Source organism: Podarcis tiliguerta (assembly GCF_965153285.1).
Source record: "Podarcis tiliguerta genome assembly, chromosome: 6".
NCBI classification, from domain to species: Eukaryota; Metazoa; Chordata; class Lepidosauria; order Squamata; family Lacertidae; genus Podarcis; species Podarcis tiliguerta.
Window position 1 is genome coordinate 55,695,480 of NC_139539.1, and position 22,046 is coordinate 55,717,525.

A 22,046-nucleotide genomic window follows, 5' to 3' on the forward strand; every position below is an offset into this window, starting at 1 on the left:
ATCTATAGGGTAAGAAACACTCCAAATTTCACTTAGGAAGCGCCAACTATTTTTCTTGACTCTGGGTGGGTGATTATTACTATTTTGGAATATAAGGCTTCGGTAGAAGAAGAAATACTACATGATAAACAATTTAAAAGATGGAGCAGGTCCTAAAAGTATACACCTCGGGGTGTCAAAGGCCACATTAAACACATACAATTTCAGGGTTTACCAGGTACAGTGAAGTGGCCAGGTACACCTCTGTGGGAATCCTATCATTATTGATTTATTTATTACCTGCCCTACATCCAAAGGTCTTGGGTCAGGTTACAGTATCAAAAACACAAGATTTACACATGAAAATTAAATGCAAATAAAGCACAGTAAGAAGAGAGTCCACAGAGATAATAGAAGAGAGAAGAGAGGAAAGATAATGATTTTAAAACTGATTATCTAAGAGTATTTAACTTTTTATCTATGTATCTATCATAAACTAGTAAAATGAGGTCAGTAGTCTAGACTCTCAATAGAGGGATAAACTTTATATATTGGAGGAAGCCCTTGATGAGAACAATGCATATTTTCTGTGCTGTCAAGTTCTGTCCCAGATTTATTTCATGCTCCTGCTGCTTCATTAGAAAATTATTATTATTTTTAATTATTATTATTTTTTATACCATCTTTAGAAAAAGAACATCACAGTGTAAAGCAGTCAACAATCAAACAAACCTTGGTGTGCAACAATCAAATATTTCAGTTCAAACTGAGGTTAGTGAGTTTGTGAATAAAACGAAGGAATTCTGTTTTACAGGAAGCAATCTGGACTAAAAGAAAAATTTAAGACCATTCTCTTCTGTATTTTTTTAAGTGTTAAGTTAAGTGCTACATTACGTGTTACATTAAATGCTACATATAAGTAGGCTTGCATATTTTATTTTTATTTTGTATTTGACTTCTTCTTAAGCTTACAATAAGCACTAATACAAAACAGATAACTTTACCAGAGTTAAACAAACAAACATTCTCTGGATACAAAACAGCCTCCTTGTTCCAGTAAGCTTATAAATCTCTTAAGACTGAGATCTAAAGATTCAATCTCAGCAAATTCAGTTCCATAGGGATAAAGAACTGCGGCTGGCGCTAAAAGTGCAATCTTATACATACCTTCCTGGAAGTAAATTCCATCGGGTTACTGCCAGGTAAGTGGGTGCAGCCTAAATTCACTAGGTTATTTGTCTTGAGACCTCTGAATGCATCAAACTTGTGTATCATATAGGATAGTGTAGACAATGTGGTACCCTCTAGATCAGGGAAGTCCAGCCTTTCATACCAAGTGGGCTGCAAGAGTACTTTGACACAAAACCTCCATCAGCCCCTTTCAGGTCAAGGATGATGGGAGCTGTAGTCCACAACACTGGGAAGTAGCACTATTTCTGATACATTCATTCAGGATTGGCTTGGTTCTTGACCAATTGGCAAACCCAGGTTTGCTGCTGCCTAATTTTGCTCCACTGGGGAATTGGCTGGATTTTTATTTTTTTGCCTTGTAACATAAAAAGGTAAAGGTAAAGGTACCCCTGCCCGTACGGGCCAGTCTTGACAGACTCTAGGGTTGTGCGCCCATCTCACTCAAGAGGCCGGGGGCCAGCGCTGTCCGAAGACACTTCCGGGTCACGTGGCCAGCATGACATCGCTGCTCTGGCGAGCCAGAGCCGCACACGGAACGCCGTTTACCTTCCCGCTAGTAAGCGGTCCCTATTTATCTACTTGCACCCGAGAGTGCTTTGGAACTGCTAGGTTGGCAGGCGCTGGGACCGAACAACAGGAGCGCACCCCGCCGCGGGGATTTGAACCGCCGACCTTTTGATCGGCAAGCCCTAGGCGCTGAGGCTTTTACCCACAGCGCCACCCGCGTCCCTGCCTTGTAACATATTTTCCTTAAAACTCCATGTTTTTCCCCACCTTAGAAAACTTTCTTGTACAGAGCAATCAGAACTTACATGACAACTGTGTTCCTGGGGGCTGTGAATAAAAACAGAATCATGTAAAGTCAGAACGACCCCTGGAATCACCCCTGCTGCCTGAGATCTCGTGAGATTGGGACCATCCACGGGAACGTCCCAGAGGCCTTGTGCAACTGTCCCAACCTTCCAACCACCAACCTTCTAGTTAACAGCCAGATGCACTGACCCACTGCTCTACCTGGAGAGCCCTTCCACAAAAGGAAAACAACACATTAAGCAAGAGAGCCTCATTAAATCACCGGACAACATTGTTGTACTCATGGTCCAATTTAGATCATCTGCTTCAATTAAAACTTGACTATCAAAAGGGCAATCAATTGATTGTCTAACATTTCATACAAATGCATATTCACCTTCTTGGCTAGGAACAATTCTAATTTTACAAGCAGGTATAGTCCATCAAAAGGCAGTGCCTTTTTCTGTGTAAACTTTCCAATTAAGGCAGTGCAAGTCCTTTTCCATTTACCTGGCCTTTAAAATGTGTTCTTTTATCAGGTTTTAATGTCCAATGCAATTTAATCAGAAACACATGCCTCATAAATATCATCTGTCATGTTCCATTAGTTTCATGCAGAAAAAGTACAAGTCAATAAACAAAGGTTGTGCCATAAATCTGCCTTGAACACATTATACCACAAATAAGAAAATAAAAACACGTGTGTCCTTTGACCTGAAACGTTTTAAAGATGGGAACTCTAGGTATTGTTTTATACCTTCAGAAATGTTTTAAGTGTTCACAATTAAATTGCATACCTAAGCAACCTCGATTTACATAATGTTGATATGTAGATGGTGATTACCCAAAAACCATGCCTGCAAGGTACCTGCTAAATCACAACAATGCTTCTGGGGTTGATACCGATAGCAGAAACTGCACAATGAAAACCAGTTTCCTCCACTAGGCAACTCTTGTATAAAATACCCTTGGAACTTTGAGAACCCCTTACACGTAGCAATTAAGAGAGATGGTGGTTGGGTGGGAGGCAAGTTAATCTTACTGACTTGAAATCTGATTGAAACTTTTCACAGCAGTGAATGCATGGCCTGACATACTATACTGCATAAGAAAGAAAGATCTCATAGAGTTGCTTCGGTCTACCCTATCTCTGTTAAACATAACTGAAAGTGCAGACCCTTTGCTCCTCCTTTCCTAGTACAAGCAATCAAACCAGGAAGCCTCTAATTACCCATAGTTTCACGTTTCATCCGAACGATGGTTACCAGCTTCAGGATATGCCAGGACCCTAAACCAAATTCAAACAACTTCAAAGAACCTCCCCCCCCCCCCCAAATCAAGAAATGCTTCCATGGGAGCCACAAGAAAGTGTATCCCTGCCATAGGATTAAATAACATATTTGTTTCCTTCCTAGGCTTGGCATTTCTTGGGTGTAAGCTCACACCCACATCTCTAACCGTAACTGCAATTTGCTATTGCTAAATGACCTATACAGAATCATAGACTGGATGTGGTAACTGCATTCCCCATACATTGGTGGTCATGCATGTATTTTCTGCGCACCTGACACTGCTTTATCACATACTGTACTGTCATATACTATTTCTGGTATTACCTCTTTCTCTCTTCCCTACCCCAATGCATCATGGATCCCTTTCTCTCCTTCACCCTATTGCAGCCAGTTTTCCCTTCAGAGTGAGTCTATTCATATAGTTTTCCCGCACATCCTTTCTGCTCTGCTTTTGTTGGAGAATTGAGCTTTTTTAACATCTCAGGAAATAAGAAGTACCTCATATCTGTAAAACTGATTTATTTTTCTTTAATGAAACCAACTCTGCATTTTGCCAGGAAAACCAATGTTTCTCTGGTGACCAAAATCTAAAATCAAACCTAAAATAAAAAGTTTCAAACATCTGATTCACTTAGCAGTCAGCAGAGCAAGCTCAAATGGAGCTTAGCAGGATTTCTGGAATGTCCTAAAAATGTGTGACTAACTCAACTTCTAAAGAGGTTATTTGCGCGTTAGATTTTTGGTCTCCCCACAGAAAAAAAAAACATTGGAGTAAATTGCAGGCTGTGATGTTAGTGGCAAGGTAAAAAGTTATTGCAACAGGAACATCTTTACAATTCAAAGAGACAATTGGGGGGGGGGTCAGCTTTTGTTGACCTTTAAAACATTAGGAAAAGGAATGGAAAGATGATCAGCAACTTCTCACCTAAGAAGCCCAAGCTTTGCTTTTAGTAAAAAGTTTAATATGCCCCTGTCCATGCCCAAGTAGATAGAAGGCGCTCTCTTTCTCCTTTCCTCTTCCTCTTTCTCTTTCTCTCCCTGAGGTACATAAGGGCTTGCAAAAGTAACATTGCTGTGACTCATAGAAAAGCCAGGCTTGAGGAAAAAACATCTGATGAGGCCTAACTGAGCACAGAAATGGGAAAACTGCCTGATATGGGACAACCACCACCTGCAGTGCAGCTTCTTAGAAACTGAGTTTTATACGCCATGCCATGGTGATGCCACTAAAAACAAGTGTGAAGTTCCACACATCTGTCCCACAGTAAAGTCATGTGTATCATCATACTGTTGGTTGTCCTTAGGAAACTCACACTGCCAGCAACAGAAAATGGCTTACTGTGACCACACAAACATGCTGGCTCCTAGACAGGAAGTCATATCCCTTTGCTTCTCCCTGGCCTTTACGTCAACAGCACAGCTGCAAAGTCAAGGTTTGTATTAGTGTGCCATCCAACCCAGAGGTCATGGCCTCTCTTCCTTGGCTACAGATCTTGGTTAAGGAGGAGCAACTTTAATGATCATCCCAGGTTCGACCAAACCTTGACTTAGCTGCCATGGTTACCTAAAAAAACCAGGAAGAGCAAAGCAACTACAATTTCCTCCTTGGGAGCCAGCATATTCACACTAAGCTATGGCCAATAATTTTTTTGTGGGGGGACAAGGAAATCATATCACGTGATGAATTGCTTTCGTGTTAAGGTATTTCCGTCAGATATAGGGAGGACCGCTACAGAGGTGGCAGCCCATATAGCAGGTAACTTGGTTGTACAGAGGCTTCAAAGATGCATTGGACTAGTTTACCCAACCAATAAATAATAATAATAGTAATAATAATAATAATAGTTATTACCTAAGAATAATAGGGTGGGTCCTGAAAACACACATCTTGGGTGTCAAAGACCAGGGTAAAAAGGAGTTACCAAAAGTTGTAGATTGAAGAGTCTATGCACACTTCTGTGGGAATTCCACACCAGCTCCCTATGCTGGTCTTAACACCCATTAGGGTCTATAGGGAAGAAGGTAGTCTCTGATATATCGTCTTGTTAGTAAAAAAAGGCAAGGATAATGTGGTATCATAGAAGCTACGCAGACTCTTCTCATTACTCCCTCAATTTTAGCTTTAGGTTGAAACATCAAGAGAAAAAGTGGGTGTGTGGAAATTTTCTAGCTAGAAATCCTTCCTATGAATATCACCCAGTATAATCCACTAACTGGGAGTATATTTTTGAGGTGGGGGTGTCTAAGTTATTATTTTTTTTACAAGTCCAATCTAAACTAGAGTGGCATATAAAACAAGGAGGTTATTAAGCAATATGAAAACAAAGCTGAATGTGTAAGAAACCAGTGGTGTCAACCCATGGTCCATATTGTTGCCTCACTGACGTCAATGGCAAAGTCACTCTTTATTTCAGTTGTTGTTGTTGTTTAGTCATGCCAGACTCTTTGTGAACCCATGGACAGTAGGAACAAAATAAAGTCATATTTTCTGCCAATGTTCCCCAGTCCATCAGGGGTGAGGATTTCGCAAAGTGCTCAGAGCTCAATTCTCCTCTTTGAAAACAACAATAATTCCCTTTGATTTAAAATGGAAGCAGTTGCAGCAACCCTGAGTACGTGTATAAATACTACTGTAAGAAACTCTCTTGGGGAACCAGTAGGAAATCCATCCATCTCATTCTTCTTTGTAATCCACACAAACCACAAAGTCTTCTGCCTGGCACACACAGGGCAAACCAAGGTTTTCATAAAAAAGGGTTAAGGAGGTTGGGTGGTCTATTTTAGCAGAAGCTAAGGAACAACTTGCCTTGTTCAAATGCTATTCCAGTACCATTTTCTGTTTCCCTTTGGGGTTACTCACCATACATGGGACAATTCCAGGAAAGAGCAAATTCTATCAGGGGTTCACTGATGCCTTGCCCTCAGTGCAGGAGTCAGATTAAATTAAACCCAGCTGCTGCAGCAATAGGATAGAGGAAGAGCCGAAAATCCAAGAACTTTAAAATGTGTGCAGAATTAGTCCTATTCTCATGTAAATCACTTTCAAAAGCATTATGTTTTTTGATATAAGTCAATGTGAGATGTTTATTATTCTATATTTTTTTAAAGAAAACTGCACCACCCTGCTCTGCTTCCTTTGGTCCGATAGCTCTGAAGTGTGCCACTCATCCCTCCCAGCAAAATATCCCATTTCATAAACCTGCTCCTAGATATCTGAAACGACACATCATTAAGCGCTTAGCTTTAGGCATCCAACATTCCAAAGAATTTAAACATATTATAAAGAAACCTGGACCACGTTAAGCATGAAGAACTTAAGTGCACATCCATCTAGAGAAGCGTTTCATTTCTTATTTGGCAGTTATGCCACTGTCAATCTTAAACAAGGAAAAATATATTTGCAACAAAACCAATTGGGATCTTTTACTTGAAGCAACCAAAAGCAACCTAGGCTTTGATAGTTGGTATGATTAAATTTCATTTCTATGATGCACTTTAATTGTTGTTGGGTTGTTGTTGTTTTTCCCCAAGGATTGGCGGCTTTAGTTTTTAAGCTACTTCACTTCCATAAAACATGAAATAGCAGTGAATCACTGGAACACATTGGCAGTAAAGTTTAGGCCTTACAGTATGTGCTGGGAAGTTACTTGGCTTCACTGTTGCACCATATATTAATCTTCTTGTACGTACCATAACTTGTAAAACTGTATGATTACATAAAGATTATTATTTTATGAAAGGTTAGTCATTGATTTACACATTGGATTCTCTTTGTCTTAGCCAGTATGCCTAACGTCTTCAGACCTGGAAGGCAGGCAAAATACATCATCTACTATTATACATATTTCTACTAAGTATTAAAATACCAGATCCCAAGAGTCACATTTCATATAGTTCAGCAATGTTCCAGAATAAACCAAGTCTTCAACCCCTTAAGAACTTAAAATAACAGCAATTGAAATATGCATTAAAAAGTTAGTTTTATGGTATTTGCTGATGTCTTCTTAGGGCCACCCTCCCTCCCCAAAGTAAAACATGCAAATGCACACAAGAATTACATTATTTTTCTTCTTACATCAAGATTCTTGCTATTATCTGTAAATCCTTCATAATCAGGTATCCCTTTGAATTTTTTTAAAAAATCATTTGCCTAATCTTTGAAACAAATTTACAAATCAGATTTATTCCACTGCTGTGCTTTTTATTAGGAAATCATGTAAAACTATCAAAGACCTATTCAAGCATAGCAATATAAAAGGTCAATCAACATCAACCAGCAACATCAAACTTTACAATATTTATTTTAATGTACTGATTGGCCAGATAGAGCTTGGCTCATTACTTTGCAATGGTTTGAATAAGTTCTTGCAATTCGTAAATACACAAAACCACATGAAAATTGAAACAGCATAAGTTGGAGCTGTTTCGTACAGCAGTATTTTTCCCAGTAACTGTCAGTGATGAATCATCATTTAATAAAACACAAATTAAACCACAGAAAGGGGGGGGGGATACTTTTGCCAGCTTACCAGCGAAGCATGTGTCGTACAAATAAGAAAGCATTCACACATACTGGATGCCTTAAAAGTGTAAGAGAGTGGGCAGAAAACTTGGCAGCTAGTCTTCAAAGGTATTTAAGTCCAAACCTAAAGGCAAAACTGGAATTGAATTTAGATTAAATGGTCTTTGGCTTTTCACATGCCAAAAAGGGTAGTGAGAGAACTCTTGCTATTTCATTACATTAAGGGGAAAAATTGGACGCCTTTAAACCCAATCAATTTTAATGCAATAAATGCATATTTTAAAATAATTTGTGGCACACAATTTTTATACACCGTCTTTGGGATTGTGGGAAAGGAATGCATTTTCCCAAATGCAAACTCCATCACAGCATCCGTTGCAACAGCGATTGTCAGGCTGCATATGGCTATTATATTAACTATTATATTAGCCTCATATCCATTAGTGCACAGGTTCCCAAACTTTAGTCCACAGACCACTTCATTCAGGTGATCTGTAATCTGTAAAAATACAACTGAAAATCATGCAGCATCTAGCACATCACATTATAATTGCTACAACATGAAGAAAAATTATTAAGTGGTCCATTGGGACCCATAGTAATTTCCAAGTGCTCTGCGGACATAAACATTTGGGAACTGCTACATTAGTACAAGCAACATTCTCCCTGATCCCCAGCTCTCCATCATTTTATGAATGTCTATTATTTAGAAATACGGTAATACCTTTCTGCACAGCCTGTATAGACACACAGGCTAGTAAAACATTTTCACATGCTCACTTCTGTGAGTTTGTTCATTAGATTGTCTTACAATCAGCAGCTATGATAAGACTAATGATTTTACATCTCTGAGGCTCCCCTCCATGGATTATACTATGGATTGCTGGCAGGATCCACAAAGCTCAATTACTTGAAATTCAATAAAACAGTATTATTTGCTTAGACTGACAGTCACAGCAAGCTTTGGATAATGAGAAATTCTGGAAAATCAAATTCAGGTTTGAAGAAAGAGGAAGATTATGATGTGGTTGGCTGCAGCCCACGACCTAGAGTTTATTGTCAGTTAGACAGTTGGTAAACTATGCCCATTTCTGAGCAAGTCCTCCAATAACTGCAAGTGTAGAGGGATTTTGATCCAACAGGAAAACTTCAATCTACCCCCTACCTAGCTGGTCCTGTTTTTGAAATAGCACCTGGTGTGGCACAGCTGGTTAAAAAACAGACTGCCAACTGGCCAGCAACGTTATTGAAATGGAGCTTCAGAAACTAACACTGATAAATCAAATGTAACAAGTTGCACAAAGGATGGAGCAAGCTATGAAGGAATACTCTTAGTTTACACCACCTTTCTGAGTACAGTGGTACCTCGGGTTACATATGCTTCAGGTTACATACGCTTCAGGTTACAGACTCCACTAACCCAGAAATAGTACTTCAGGTTAAGAACTTTGCTTCATGATGAGAACAGAAATTGTGCTCCAGCAGCGCGGCAGCAGCAGGAGGCCCCATTAGCTAAAGTGGTACTTCAGGTTAAGAACAGTTTCAGGTTAAGAATGGACCTCCAGAACGAATTAAGTACTTAACCCAAGGTACCACTGTACTGGAGAAATCACACACATACACACCCCTACCTTAAAATGGTATCAGTCTGCCTCCACCAAGGCTGTGTGAGATTAGCCAAAGAATGAGTGGACTATCTGCAAATGACACCAGTCTGCTCCAGGAGTCCCATTTCTATTTGTAAAATATCTCCATCCATGTCATTGTACTCAGTGTCTTCACTAAGTTTAGACAATGAAAGGACAGTGGGCAGGTGTGATGGGGGTCTATGTACTGTATGAGCACAGAGGGCATATACTTGCAAGACCTCAGAAGAGTATTATCTATTCTAATCAGAAAACACCATGAGGATAAATTTCAACAACAGCCCGTACGAAAGGTAGATTATCTCCTACAAAATGACAGGAGTTGCTTCTTCTAATTAATGTGGCTATACCTTTATTTTCGTAAACACTATTATGAAGAAATTGTATAAGACAATTGAAAGAAGGCATATTCTCTGATGCTACAAGGTAGCACACCTACACAGGTGAAGAGAAAAGGTAGGCAGCCTATATGCTGAATAAATCCGACATGAAGAACAGCCAGGCTGTTTTTGTTTTTTTGTTTTAGAAAGTTCAGAATCTTCTTTTCCACAGTGAATAGCATTTCTGAGCAAGTCCTCATAAATGCCCAAATACTCAGAAATGTTTTGAGAAAGCTTAGCAGACCAACTGCTTTTATTATTAACATATAACTTCAAATATTTACAGGCACGCCAAGCAAAATATTGTGACTCCCAGGATTTGCCCAAAATGTTTTAGCTCTACGAAGCTTGAGGTATCAGCAAACCTTTGCTGTGAATTTTCCAGGACAATCTGTACCTCAGCAGTAAATGTTCGTGTGAGCCACAACTGGATTTCAACAGCCATAGCTGAACTTCAGCTTGCTGAAGCGAGCCTGTTAATTTAATGTGTAGATATTTATTTTATTTTTAATTTTAGATGGTGAGAAGCTGCTTGCATATCACCCTAATCACCTTGATTTCATAGCACAAAGCTCATACTGTATAGTGTAGTGGCCGAGAGTGAGTCAGGAAATCTCTGGTTCAAATATCACCTCAGCTGTGACCGTCTTAGCTAGTCTCACCTACAGTCCTCCTATGAACAATACCAGGGATACTCTTATTGTTATTGCTTGCATATTCTTAATGTATAAAGCACTGAACAACTCAGAAACAGGTTACTTGAAAGTCTACCTGCTCCTGTACATCATCTGGGGAAATTCTACTTGTGGCACCTCATCCTACAGAATATCATAGGGCAGTGACCTGAAAACAAGAATTTTTTGCTACTATCCCTGCACTGTATAATGCCCTTCCATCTGCCATGTGAGAGGGAGCCAACAACTGCTTCAGATATCATTTCCTGACCCATAAGATTGGACCCTGCCTTACACATCTGAATCCTCTGGATTGCTGTTTTATTCACTTTAATATGTTTTATGTGGGTTAGTATTATATTATTATTATTTGATTTATTACCCACCCTTTACTCTAAGGTCCCAAGACAGCTTACAACATTAAAACAGAACATTACTATATTAAAAACAGTTCATAAATTTAATGTTTTAATTCTACTTTGTTTTTAGACTGTACACTGCTTAGAATTTTTGAAATATTCAGTTCATCAATGCTTTTAAATGAATAAATAATATTTAGCTTTGCAAGCTACTGTAATGGTTATTGAGCTAGAATATGCAAAATGGTATGAATACCCACCTGAAATAATTCTATCCATAAACATTCACTGGCTCACACATTATTTTAGGACCATTAATAGCCACATTCACACAAGCACTAAGCAACTACACTAAGGTTATCACCAAACACGGGATCATGCTTAAGCTCTCTCCCCTCCTTAACTATGATCTGTAGCCAAGGCTTGTTCTTGATTGTTCAGCTGCAGATTAGTTATGTAGAATTAGGTGCGAATTTACTTAATTTCATGGCAAGTCATTTAGGTACCTACTTCTCTTCCTCTGGGACCTAGATGCAAGACTGAGCAAAACATGCAAAGGGAAGTTGATGGATTTAGATTTATATACTGTACCAGAAAGAAAGAAAATGGATACAATGACAGCATCCTTTAGAATTTTTCTGGCTAGTACACCAATTCTTGAAACACCTGTGGTAAACCCACTGCAGAAGTTAAGCCTTCTGCCCAGAAAGACAGCTGAAAACCTCCTGAGCCAAGCTATTGTAAATCACCAGTTCAAAGCCACCACATGAATACTTTGAGGCTCCTACTCCAGATCCTTTACACCTCTGTCCCAACTCTCCTCTCGCTCAAGCAGTCCTTTAGGAAGAACATTGCCATTGCGCTTTTTGAAGAAGAAAAAACAGGATACCCGTGCGAAGACGTTAGAAGCTATCATCTCTGCTACATTTTGCTGCATCACTTCAATAACATCACTTCTTAGAGGACAGATATTATCTCCCACCAAACAGTTTCGTTTTTGACAAGTCTGTGTGCGCCAGCAGATAAACCTGAGACATGACATATAATTAAATTTTTAGAAAGCAAACCTTTTTATTTCAGCAGGCACTTGAAGGAGACAAAACTGACATCTTGTTTTTCTTGCTGCTTTTTAAGGATTTTTCTGTAAGGTTTTAAATTGTGTTTCATTTTTCTAATACTTTATCCTTAATTGTATACTATTGGCCATCTCTTTTGAGATGAAACAAAAAGTTCTCACACTTCAGTTTCAGCCGTTTTAGTACGAAAAAGGAAGCACTGACAAATGCTACCACTCTGGGTACTACTGTTTTCCATTGCAAATTATGTACAGTACTCCCCATTCTTGCTATGAAGATTTCCATGGGATAAATCAGACTGCTTTCTTCCATCCTAGATTTCAGAGTTGGTACACACTGAATTAGCATATTAGAGTCAGCCCATGTACACATTTGAAAAGCCCTAATGCGTTTACATGTTATCAGACCTCCTACTGAAAAATCTTCCTTTCAAATCCCATTGTACTATAGTCCTCATCACTCAGACTCACTTCCACATTTTTAGGATGAAAATATTGCTCATCTACTCACAAGATTTAAACAATAACTTAATAATAAATATATTCAGCACCTTGCAATGAAAGAGGACACAAAACTATTATTAATGAAGCCTAAGTGAGGCATTTTGAAAGCAGAAACTTTACAAGCCAAATAGGAAATAAGTTTGCATGGCCATATTTGTCTGTCAAGTAAACAATACTGGCTATAACATGCTTAGTTTTCAAACACCAAAAACCCTACCAGACACTTAAGATGGCGACAGTTTCATTTTCTCTTGAAATCAAGAGAGAGGGCAATAACTAACTAAACTAATCTTACTACACCCACAAATACGGAACGAAGAAGAAATTAGAGTGTTTTCTCTCTTTTCTGACACGGTGCCTATACAGCACTGTCTGCACATATTTTTCAGAACTTGGTCTTGCTATTTCTTTCAAGTATTGATGACTAACTAGGCCATCTACAAGGGAAGTCTGGTTTAAATTGTCTTGTGGTGAGAAGGTGAAGGAAAGCTGCCAAGCTAACAAATAAATTAAGTGAATAAAAAAAGCAAATAGCATCCTGAGAAACAAGGAAGGAAAAGGAGACCACAGATAAAATATTTCACAGTTCATGCACTTCATTACTCACCCTTTTGCTGGAAATACTCTCTGCCAGTTTTAGGGCATCGTGTCTCTTGTGTCCTTTGCAGAATAGGAAGTCTCTCAAATATGCTAGGTCTTTTGGGAAAGAGATCTAGCAGAGGCACTGGCAGTTCAGGTGGGATCTGCTGAGCTTCAGTGCTGTCACCACCATTGCTGACAGTTATTTTAAAGGACATCTGGGAATTCAAAAAAGCTCGACTGCTATTTGAACAGCTACCTTGGGGCAGCTCCTTCATAGGCATGACTTGGCGTTTGTCAAGGACTTCAAAGAACGCTGCACTGCTGCTGCTGGACTTCGGATAATCTGCCACTTCATAGTGCATATTGATGCCCCTCTACTGGAGGGGCTCCCTTCCAAGTCTCCTACATCAAGTGGAGCAAGAAATGTTGAAGTCTGTCAACAGATTAAATGTTGATTAGCATTCTTTATTTGCTTCAGGTATGGAAACAGACACAATTGCCTATAGCAAGCAACAAATCACCTCTAGTTGATCAGGAAGTACAAGTTTTCTAATCTAGAAGACAGCTGGCTGGTTGGTTTCAATTTTGGACCGTCAGTCTACCATAAATGACTAGCAGACTAGAATGCAAGTAAGCAAACTGACAGTAACACTTCTGTGGGCAGCAACATTTGTAGGCTTCCAGAGGAGTATGCATATGAGGCTGCAATCCTGCACCTACTTACTGAGGAACACACCCTACTCAATAGGGTTTAATTATGAGTAGACATCTATGGGATTACAGTGTCAGTCATTCTGTAGTAAAAATATTCTCCACAATAGATGTGTAATGTATTGTGGCATCAGCTTTTATAGGGTAGAGCCCACTACAAGATACAGATTTATAAACAAGAGTAAACCCTATTTTCTAACTAATTTAAATAAAGAAATAAGATGTCTATTTCCAAAATATTTCATTTATTCATTTTTAACATTTTTCCATAATTCTGTCACTCAGTACCAGAAAAAATATTGATCATGCAAGGCATAAGTTTATCAAGAGGTGTCACTGAAAGACGTGACCATTTAGACCATAGGATGATCCTTATCCTCAACTAGGCAAACTCAGATTTGCATAGATTGTAGCTAGCAACGTCTCACCAACAGCCGGTCTTTGGAGATGGGAATTCCAAAATCAAATTAATCCTTTCAACCCCAATAGAATGTGGCAATTAAATATTTACAGCCATGGAAAGCATCATTTAGCAGCATGTGCCCTTCTTGATCTCACACCCCAGTACACATTCCAGTCAAACATTCCAAAAGAAGAATTCCTTTATAAATCTTAAAATCCACGGGGATCCGTAAATAACATCTATGCAACGTATTGGCTTGTGCATTGGCTAGCGCATTCAGCCTATTGTCCAATGAAGTGTAAATCAGATGCTTATTTTTTTACAGAGAACAATAAATACCAGGCAGGAAAGACTGCAAAGTATTTTGTTGTGGCTAGAAGCTTGGAAGCAATGGGAAGTTTGGGGATTTGTTAGGTTTTGCTAATAGATGAATGTAAGTTTCCCTACAACGCTACCCTTGGTCTTCTTATGGGGGGGGAAGGGGAGAGGGACTCTTAATGTTTTGCTCCTGCTGATTCTTTCACTTCTGCCTGACAAAGCGCAATGGCCAAGACTGCAGCAGAACTTCGTTTATTTTTTTTTAAAAAAAGCAAGTTGCATTTCTGAATTTGTTGAAACAGCACGATTAGCGAAGAACGCACCACTCTCTCAGAATGCAGAACTGCCTTCTCGCTGCCTTTGGGCGCTTTTAAGTTTTGCGGGGATCCTAAGCGCCTGCACTACTGAGCGAAGAGTTCTGCTGCAGCCGAAAACTTACTACCTTTTAGAGCGATATAACAAAATTTAGCCTCGCTAAAGTGGAGGCGGGGGGGGGATGCCGGCAGGCAATAATCACTGCACGGGTCCGCATGTTTCCAGGGCAGCCTCGCCGTAGGAACTTCAGGGAGCTCTTAACGCCCAACTCCTCCAAGCAGCCAAGGGCAGAAAAAGAGACTCCCCGCCGGGAATTAGCTAAAGAGACCAGAACTCTGCCTTTGGAACCCACGCCAGGTGGAGAGCATCTCAATTAGGCAGGCATACGCACTCCCCTGCAGGTGAAAAGCCGGGTCCTCCCCATGCCCCCTACCTGCCGGAGTCTGTCCCGGGAGACGATGCTGCCGTCTCAACAACTGCATCGCTGGAAGAGCTCCGACGGCGATCGCTGCTCTCCGCCTTGCGCCGTCGTAGCTTCTCCAGCCGCTCGGCGTTGCCTCTAATGCCGGGCGCCTGATTGAAGGCAGCCGCGGTCATTGCCCTTCCAAGGCGCCGGTGGCTGAGGAAGCCCAGCCCCTGAGTCAGATCGGGCGGAGAGGAACCGCCCCTTCGGGGCTGGGATGGGCGGCGAGCGTGCAAGGGCCAGCGAAGGGACACGCGTGTGCAAAGGAGCGCACGCCGGCACGTGGCGGCGCAAAGCTATCCTCGCTCGCTCCTTCTTGCCCGGGTTTGCGAGTGCATCAGTGGACATCTTATTTAGCCAGCTGAGCTATCCAGACATGCCCATCAAGGTGATCTGCAGGATATCGGAATTACGCCCCTAAAATGCAGCTGTAATTCTTTCTCTTCTTTCTTTCGTTTCTGCTCTCTCTTTTTATGGAAGCACACTTGTTTTTATTCATGTTGCAGCGGTATCGCCGTTTCCAACTACAGTACCTGCATTTTGTTCCACTGGAAAAGGCGATTCGTCATTTCCCAGATAGCCTTTGTAATTATAGTAGCCCAGATCGCAGCTACACACACAATGGGATTGGTATTTTGTGGGCAGAGTTGGCATAAATATACATAAACTTTAAAATAGCAGAGGACTGAATTTTGCTGAAACAGAGTAACAAGCTACTTCTCTGGAATTTCTCACTACACTGAACAAAACACTCACGCGCTGTTCCTGAACACCAGCAGAGTTTGCCACAATGTTTATGGAAAACAGCGTATATTGCAAAAGAAGCTTATGTAGATCACAGACTACTTTGATGCATGAAGCATAACAAAAACATAATATATGGATTTTGTAGCCCCACGGGGAGTATATCCTGGACCTAGGCAAAATGAAGTGGTATTCAGTGCCGGTCCTACTCCAAGTAGACCCACCGAAGTTACTAAACATGATTAGTTTATGCTCATTAATTTCAGTGGGACTACTCTGAGGAGCACTTGGGTTGTTTACAACCCATTGTTCCATTCATTGTATTTCAAGAAAGACTGGAAAGCTCGCACTTTGTATTCTTGAGTAAAGCACCATGCTGATTTCTTCGTTAAGGGTTGCATTATGGAGTTTGCATTATGGAGACAAGTATTAAGACCTATTCAATAAATAACTGATTACAATATTCTTAAGGATCCTTTTAAAACCTGCTTTACTTGGGAAAGGTAGAGAACATGCTTTACATGGCAGGGAAGGGGCACCAGTGAGATCTCAGTGGGCAACACCTTGTGAGCTTCCTCCACCTGAGATGACTGCTTCACCCTGCTCATGGGTGGGCTGGCACGGACCCCTTTGCCAATTCACTGTAAAGAACAGGTCTTCACAAAAGCAGGCTGTATCCATTTTCATCAAGTTTCACTTAAATCTCTGTACAGCTAAGGGAAGCTAACCAAAGCCAATACGTAAAGATAAGGGCTGGATATAAAAAGGGTTGTGTATATATATATAGAGAGAGAGAGAGAGAGAGAGAGATGAGCATATCTAGCATCTATAAATATATTATTTTCTCTTTCCAAATCAAAGACACCCAGTCAATAGATAGGAACAGCTATATTTTGCTAAGTCAGACCATTGGTTCATCTATCTCAGTATTTTCTTTACTGATCGCAGTGACTATCTAGGGTTTCAGATGTTACATTCCCAGCCCTATCTGGTGATGGCAGGGCTTGAACATGGGACCTTCTGCATTCAAAGTAGTTGCCCTGCAATGAGCTAGAGCAGGCATAGGCAAACTCGGCTCTCCAGATGTTCTGGGACTACAGTTCCCACCATCCCTAACCACTGGTCCTGTTAGCTAGAGATCATGGGAGCCTTTTCTGTGGCTGCTTCCATATTGTAGAATTCGCTCCCAAGAGAGACTAGATTGGCTATGTTTTCCTTCTGCTAACAGGCGGGCCTTCCTATTAAAGGCGGGCCTCTGAAAACTAAGGTACAAATGATGCTGATGACTGGGATGCTGTCAGGGCAAACTGTATTTTAATTGCTGGTTCTAAATGAGTTCTGATATATTTTAATTATTGTTTTTAACCTGCTTACTTTGTATTTTATAAAGTAGCTTGGGAGAAAGGCAGAATATAAGTACATTAAATAATAACAATAGCCAGGTTACATTAAATACAGTGGTACCTCGGGTTGCAGACGCTTCAGGTTACAGTCTTGGCTAACCCAGAAATTGTACTTCGGGTTAAGAACTTTGCTTCAGGATGAAAACAGAAATCGTGCAGCGGCAGTGCGGTGGCAGCGGGAGGCCCCATTAGCTAAACTGGTGCTTCAGGTTAAGAACAGTTTCAGGTTAAGAATGGACCTTCAGAACAAATTAAGTTCTTAACCCAAGGTAAAGGTAAAGGTACCCCTGCCCGTATGGACCAGTCGTGTCCGACTCTAGGGTTGTGCACTCATCTCACTTTAGAGGCCGGGAGCCAGCGCTGTCTGGAGACACTTCCGGGTCACGTGGCCAGCGTGACGAAGCTGCTCTGGCGAGACAGCACCAGCGCAGCACACGGAAACGCCATTTACCTTTCCGCTATAAAGCGGTACCTATTTATCTACTTGCACTTAGGGGTGCTTTCGAACTGCTAGGTGGGCAGGAGCTGGGACTGAAAGACGGGAGCTCACCCCGCTGCAGGGATTCGAACCGCCGACCATACGATCGGCAAGTCCTAGGCACTGAGGTTTTACCCACAGCGCCACCCAAGGTACCACTGTAATTACTGTAATTGTTCTAGTTGCCTAGGAAAAACTATTAATAAGCTTGGGAGCAATTGTCCTGGAGGAACCACCATACAGGTTCAAAACACATTAGAACTGTTGAAATCCATTATGCAGCAACTTGACTTTACCTCTAAATTTCCCCCCTATGGTCCTGTTTTACAGCTGGGGACCAAATTGCTCTTCCCCATATCAACAGAACATCTTTCGAAAAGTGTGGACAACCTGTAGCCACTCTTAGTTACACATGCCAACTTACCTTTCCTAGTCAGCAGCTATCACACATGTTGCATGATCACTAACAGAAGGGAAGGAGAATATCTACAAAAATAATCTTAATAAGGTAGACTGTCTTTTAAAATTACAATGAAATGCTTATTTATTTAATAAGATGATGGTAATGATGATTAGACTATCGCTTTTCAGAAAGCCTAATTATACATTACAAAAACTCCAGTGCAGCTTAAATAACAAAAAAAAACCCTAAAGCAGTTTAGGGAGCAATGAACTGGGATAAGAAAAGTGGCAAAGGGAAGGGTGAGCAACCCTTTACCTGCTGTTATAATATACCTGTTATAATACTCCAAATCACTCTCACCCCACTCCATAGGGTTCCAAACAAGTTCAAGTGCTCCACAGACATTACCCCCATAAGCTTTCCTCCCTGATGCATGTTTGCAAGGTCCCATATAATCAGTGGGATTTGCTCATGAGTAACATGCCTAACACCATAAACATTACTTACAGTCCCTATAAGATGGGTTGGTATTATTATCACTATGGTACAAACAAAATGAGATTGAGGGAATAATGTTTTATATCAGGCCATGTAGTGAGTGCATGACTTAAGTAGAGGTTTGAGCAGGAGTTTCCTGGCAGCCAGCTAACATTCTTAGGGCTAATGGGTACATGGAAGATGCCACATCCATTAACAATTGTATTATTTTTGTTAAAGTAAATTGCAGGTGCACAAATCCATGCTGGGACTCTGGTTGAGAGGGGCTTTAATCATTTGCCCCTCAATCTCAATGCAATGTTTATCTCTCACTTATAACAAAATGGTCTTTAGTTTCTCAGTGAAGGCCACTTCGCATATTAAATTTTGGGGCATAAAAATTAACCTCTGTGCTAAAATAGCATGTACATGAAAGGTCTAACTATGGAGTTTCTGTCCAGTTGAGTGTACCTGGTTCAGAAAGTTGATACATGCGTCTGGCACCTTCACAACTCAGGTTGCTGAAAAATAAGAGACACATATCCCTTCATTCAAATGTAAATATACACTTTTCTCTCAACACTAGGATTAATTTTCATGTCAAATAGTAATTTGGGAAGTAGCTCTGAAAACGGTACAAATTGCTAAGAGGAGACCACATAATAGGGTCACAGTATTAAGCCATGCTCTTAGTGCAGCCAGGGCCAGCCCAAGACATTTTGCTGTCTGAGGTTCAACAGCAAATGGTAATCACCACCACCATCCCAAACTGCATAGCACTCAAAGCCAGCCAAGTAATTCTGGAGCAGACAATTCCAAAAACCATCTCTCCCATTCCTGGCAGTAAAAATACAAGAATAAATAACAATTTGCAGCCCTTTAATGACACCCACAGTCACTTGCCTGTGGCAGCCAACTGACTGCCTAACAGTACGCCCTGTCCTGCCTGGCCTTGACAACTTGTGGTTGCCAAATGTAGCTCATCAGCCAAGTATGGTCCTGTGTTTGTGTGTGTGTGTGTGTGTGAATGAGAGAGAGAGAGAGAGAGAGAGAGAGAGAACGAGAACACACCTTGGTGCCCGCCCGAGACTGTAAAAATAGATTGTCAAATATCTGGCCAACAACAATCCATGGCTACTGGGCTGCATTTTTTTTGATGGGGTCACAAGTAGTGCAGGCCTGGTCTGGTGTCACTGTCAACAATATCTGCACCAGATGGGTTAATAAAACGTTCAAGATAGGAGCACGCGATCTTCCAGATCTTTAGATGTTTCTGGGGCAACCCTTTATGATAAACAAATTGGCCACTTCTTTTAGAGAGGTTCTAGATGGTGATCTTAACATCCCTCTGCTTTTGGCAAAAAACAGTCTAAAGAATGTTTGAAGATTTTTGCTGAGAGGAAGATTCTGTGATAAGAGGTATTATATTATGAATAACTGAAAGTAACTGGAGAACGTTCAAACTGAATTCACCCAATGCCATACAAAGGCCAGGTATTCATCAACATCCTTTTTCAAGAGAGAGAGAAACCCACTGGAGATATAGATTAAATATTATTCTGACCAGTTCCTTTTAAGCTAAAACCCCTCAGTGTGTGTTTTATCCCAAGACAGGAATGTAGGTCAAACTGACCATGAAAGCTGGTGGTGCCATTTTGTGGTTTTCCTATCTGCAGTCTACACTGTACTGCACTTGTGGCAGGGGAACCTTATCACATACAGTGTATCTGTGACAGTGGCAAAGGGGTGGAGATGTTTTGTACATGCTAAGCGCAAAAGTCATCATTGCTGCCATTTCTAGGTGGATGTGCTTCACTTCAGATGTGGAAGAACTGAGGCAGCTTGACTGTCCTAGGCTGTTATTATATGTACACATCCATCAGCAGGAGTACACAATGAGGCAACAAGTGCACATGGTGTGTGTCGGTGTTTGTACATATAAGAGAATCAGCACTTTTCACCTTTTCTGTGCCAGAAGCTGCAGCAACAATTTGCAGCCAAGTCATAGCTGTCTCTCCCCCCGCCCCGATAGTATTCAACAAAGTTTTACTCAGAGTAGACCCAATTAAATTAACAAACATGCCTAAATTAGGTTCATTCGTTTCAACAGGTCTACTGTGAGTAAAACTTAGTTGACTACCACTCACTGTGTTAAATGGGTAAAATAAAGTTCTCCTCTACCAGTGTTAGTAGGAAAAATGGATGATGAATGCTCCTTTTTTTTTAGTGGGGGGTTGTTACAAGAAAGCAAATGACAAGTGAAGAGAGGACCTCTATACCCTCTTAAACTTAAGCAAAAGGGATAACTTAAATGCATGTGGTCACTTCTGTGTGAGGGAGAGAACACTGAGGTATATGACAGCCATGTTTCTTCCTCCCAAGCCTTTTCCTGAGGTAAAGTTTTGTTATTGTTAGACATTTTTTATGATGACTTTCAGCCAAATAGCTGCCTGAGACAGTTTACAAAGGTTCACATTAAAATTCATGTCAAATTTTTAGAACAAAAAAAAAAAATCCAAACGCTTTAAAATACTGTAGACTAAAAGTCCAACACATCCATGTTTCTGCCAAAAGGCAAACAGCAACCCCCACAAAATGTCACTTGGGATGCTAAGAAGATCTCAAACCAACACCATCACCCTCAAACAAGGCTCAACATTTAAAAAGTCTTGCTGCATTTTTAAGGTACCAGTTCCTCACTTCCATCTATTCAAACCCATCCATTCCCAGTGTTACCTGAAGCAGCCCTTAAACTAAGACTGAAATTTGCCTTCCTCACCTATAAGGGAGTTCTAAACAAAGTTTCATTCAACATGAAGTGAGCCAAAATTTCTTGAAGATAATTTTCAGAGAAATACTGTTTGAGGACTTCACCTCCCCAGTTCACCTGCAAAAAAATATTCAGCAAAATGCCTCTCCTCAGTTTCACCACTCACAAAGAGTGTGCAGAATTTTGGGAGGCCATTTCCCCTCAGCCTTAGACCAATTGGCAGACTGCATCTGGAGGAGCTGAATTTTACATATTTATTGGAATTTGCCAGCCAAGTGTTTGGCTGCCAGCCTTGAGCCTGTTTATAAACATGAATCTAAAGAGACAACACCATACTTGTGAACAATGTAGTCTCTCAACAAGTAGAAAGTCTTTTTCAGCAGAAAACAACCTAATTAGATGCATTAACCTCTTAGCTTCTGGGGGGAATATTAATTTAGCCAGTTTTTCAAAACTATAGTCCATCATTATGGCTAGCTGAATTTTCTCTAAGCTTGGCTGCTTATCCAGAGTATAACTAGGTTAAATTACTGGAGAACTCTTCCTTAGTTCTAGACAGTAAAAA

At 40.6% G+C, this 22,046-nt stretch overlaps 1 protein-coding gene across 5 annotated transcripts in view; it reads right to left on the reverse strand.

Moving 5' to 3' along the window:
- The window catches only part of GLIS1 (GLIS family zinc finger 1), a 184,783-nt gene extending 162,991 nt beyond the window's left edge, over positions 1 to 21,792 (reverse strand). Inside the window, exons 1-3 of one of the 5 annotated variants that reach the window (XM_083448023.1) lie at positions 21,491 to 21,792; positions 19,183 to 19,232; positions 13,022 to 13,429 (exon numbers count right to left, since the gene is read on the reverse strand). In XM_083448023.1, the coding sequence (XP_083304149.1) occupies positions 13,022 to 13,358 (337 nt within the window). In that variant the 5' untranslated portion in view covers positions 13,359 to 13,429; positions 19,183 to 19,232; positions 21,491 to 21,792. Of the gene's footprint in view, positions 1 to 13,021; positions 13,430 to 15,176; positions 15,466 to 19,182; positions 19,233 to 21,490 lie in introns of those variants that run through there. The other 4 variants (XM_083448024.1, XM_083448022.1, XM_083448026.1 and 1 more) reach the window with 4 other exon arrangements.
- Between the last annotated feature and the right edge of the window lie 254 nt (positions 21,793 to 22,046).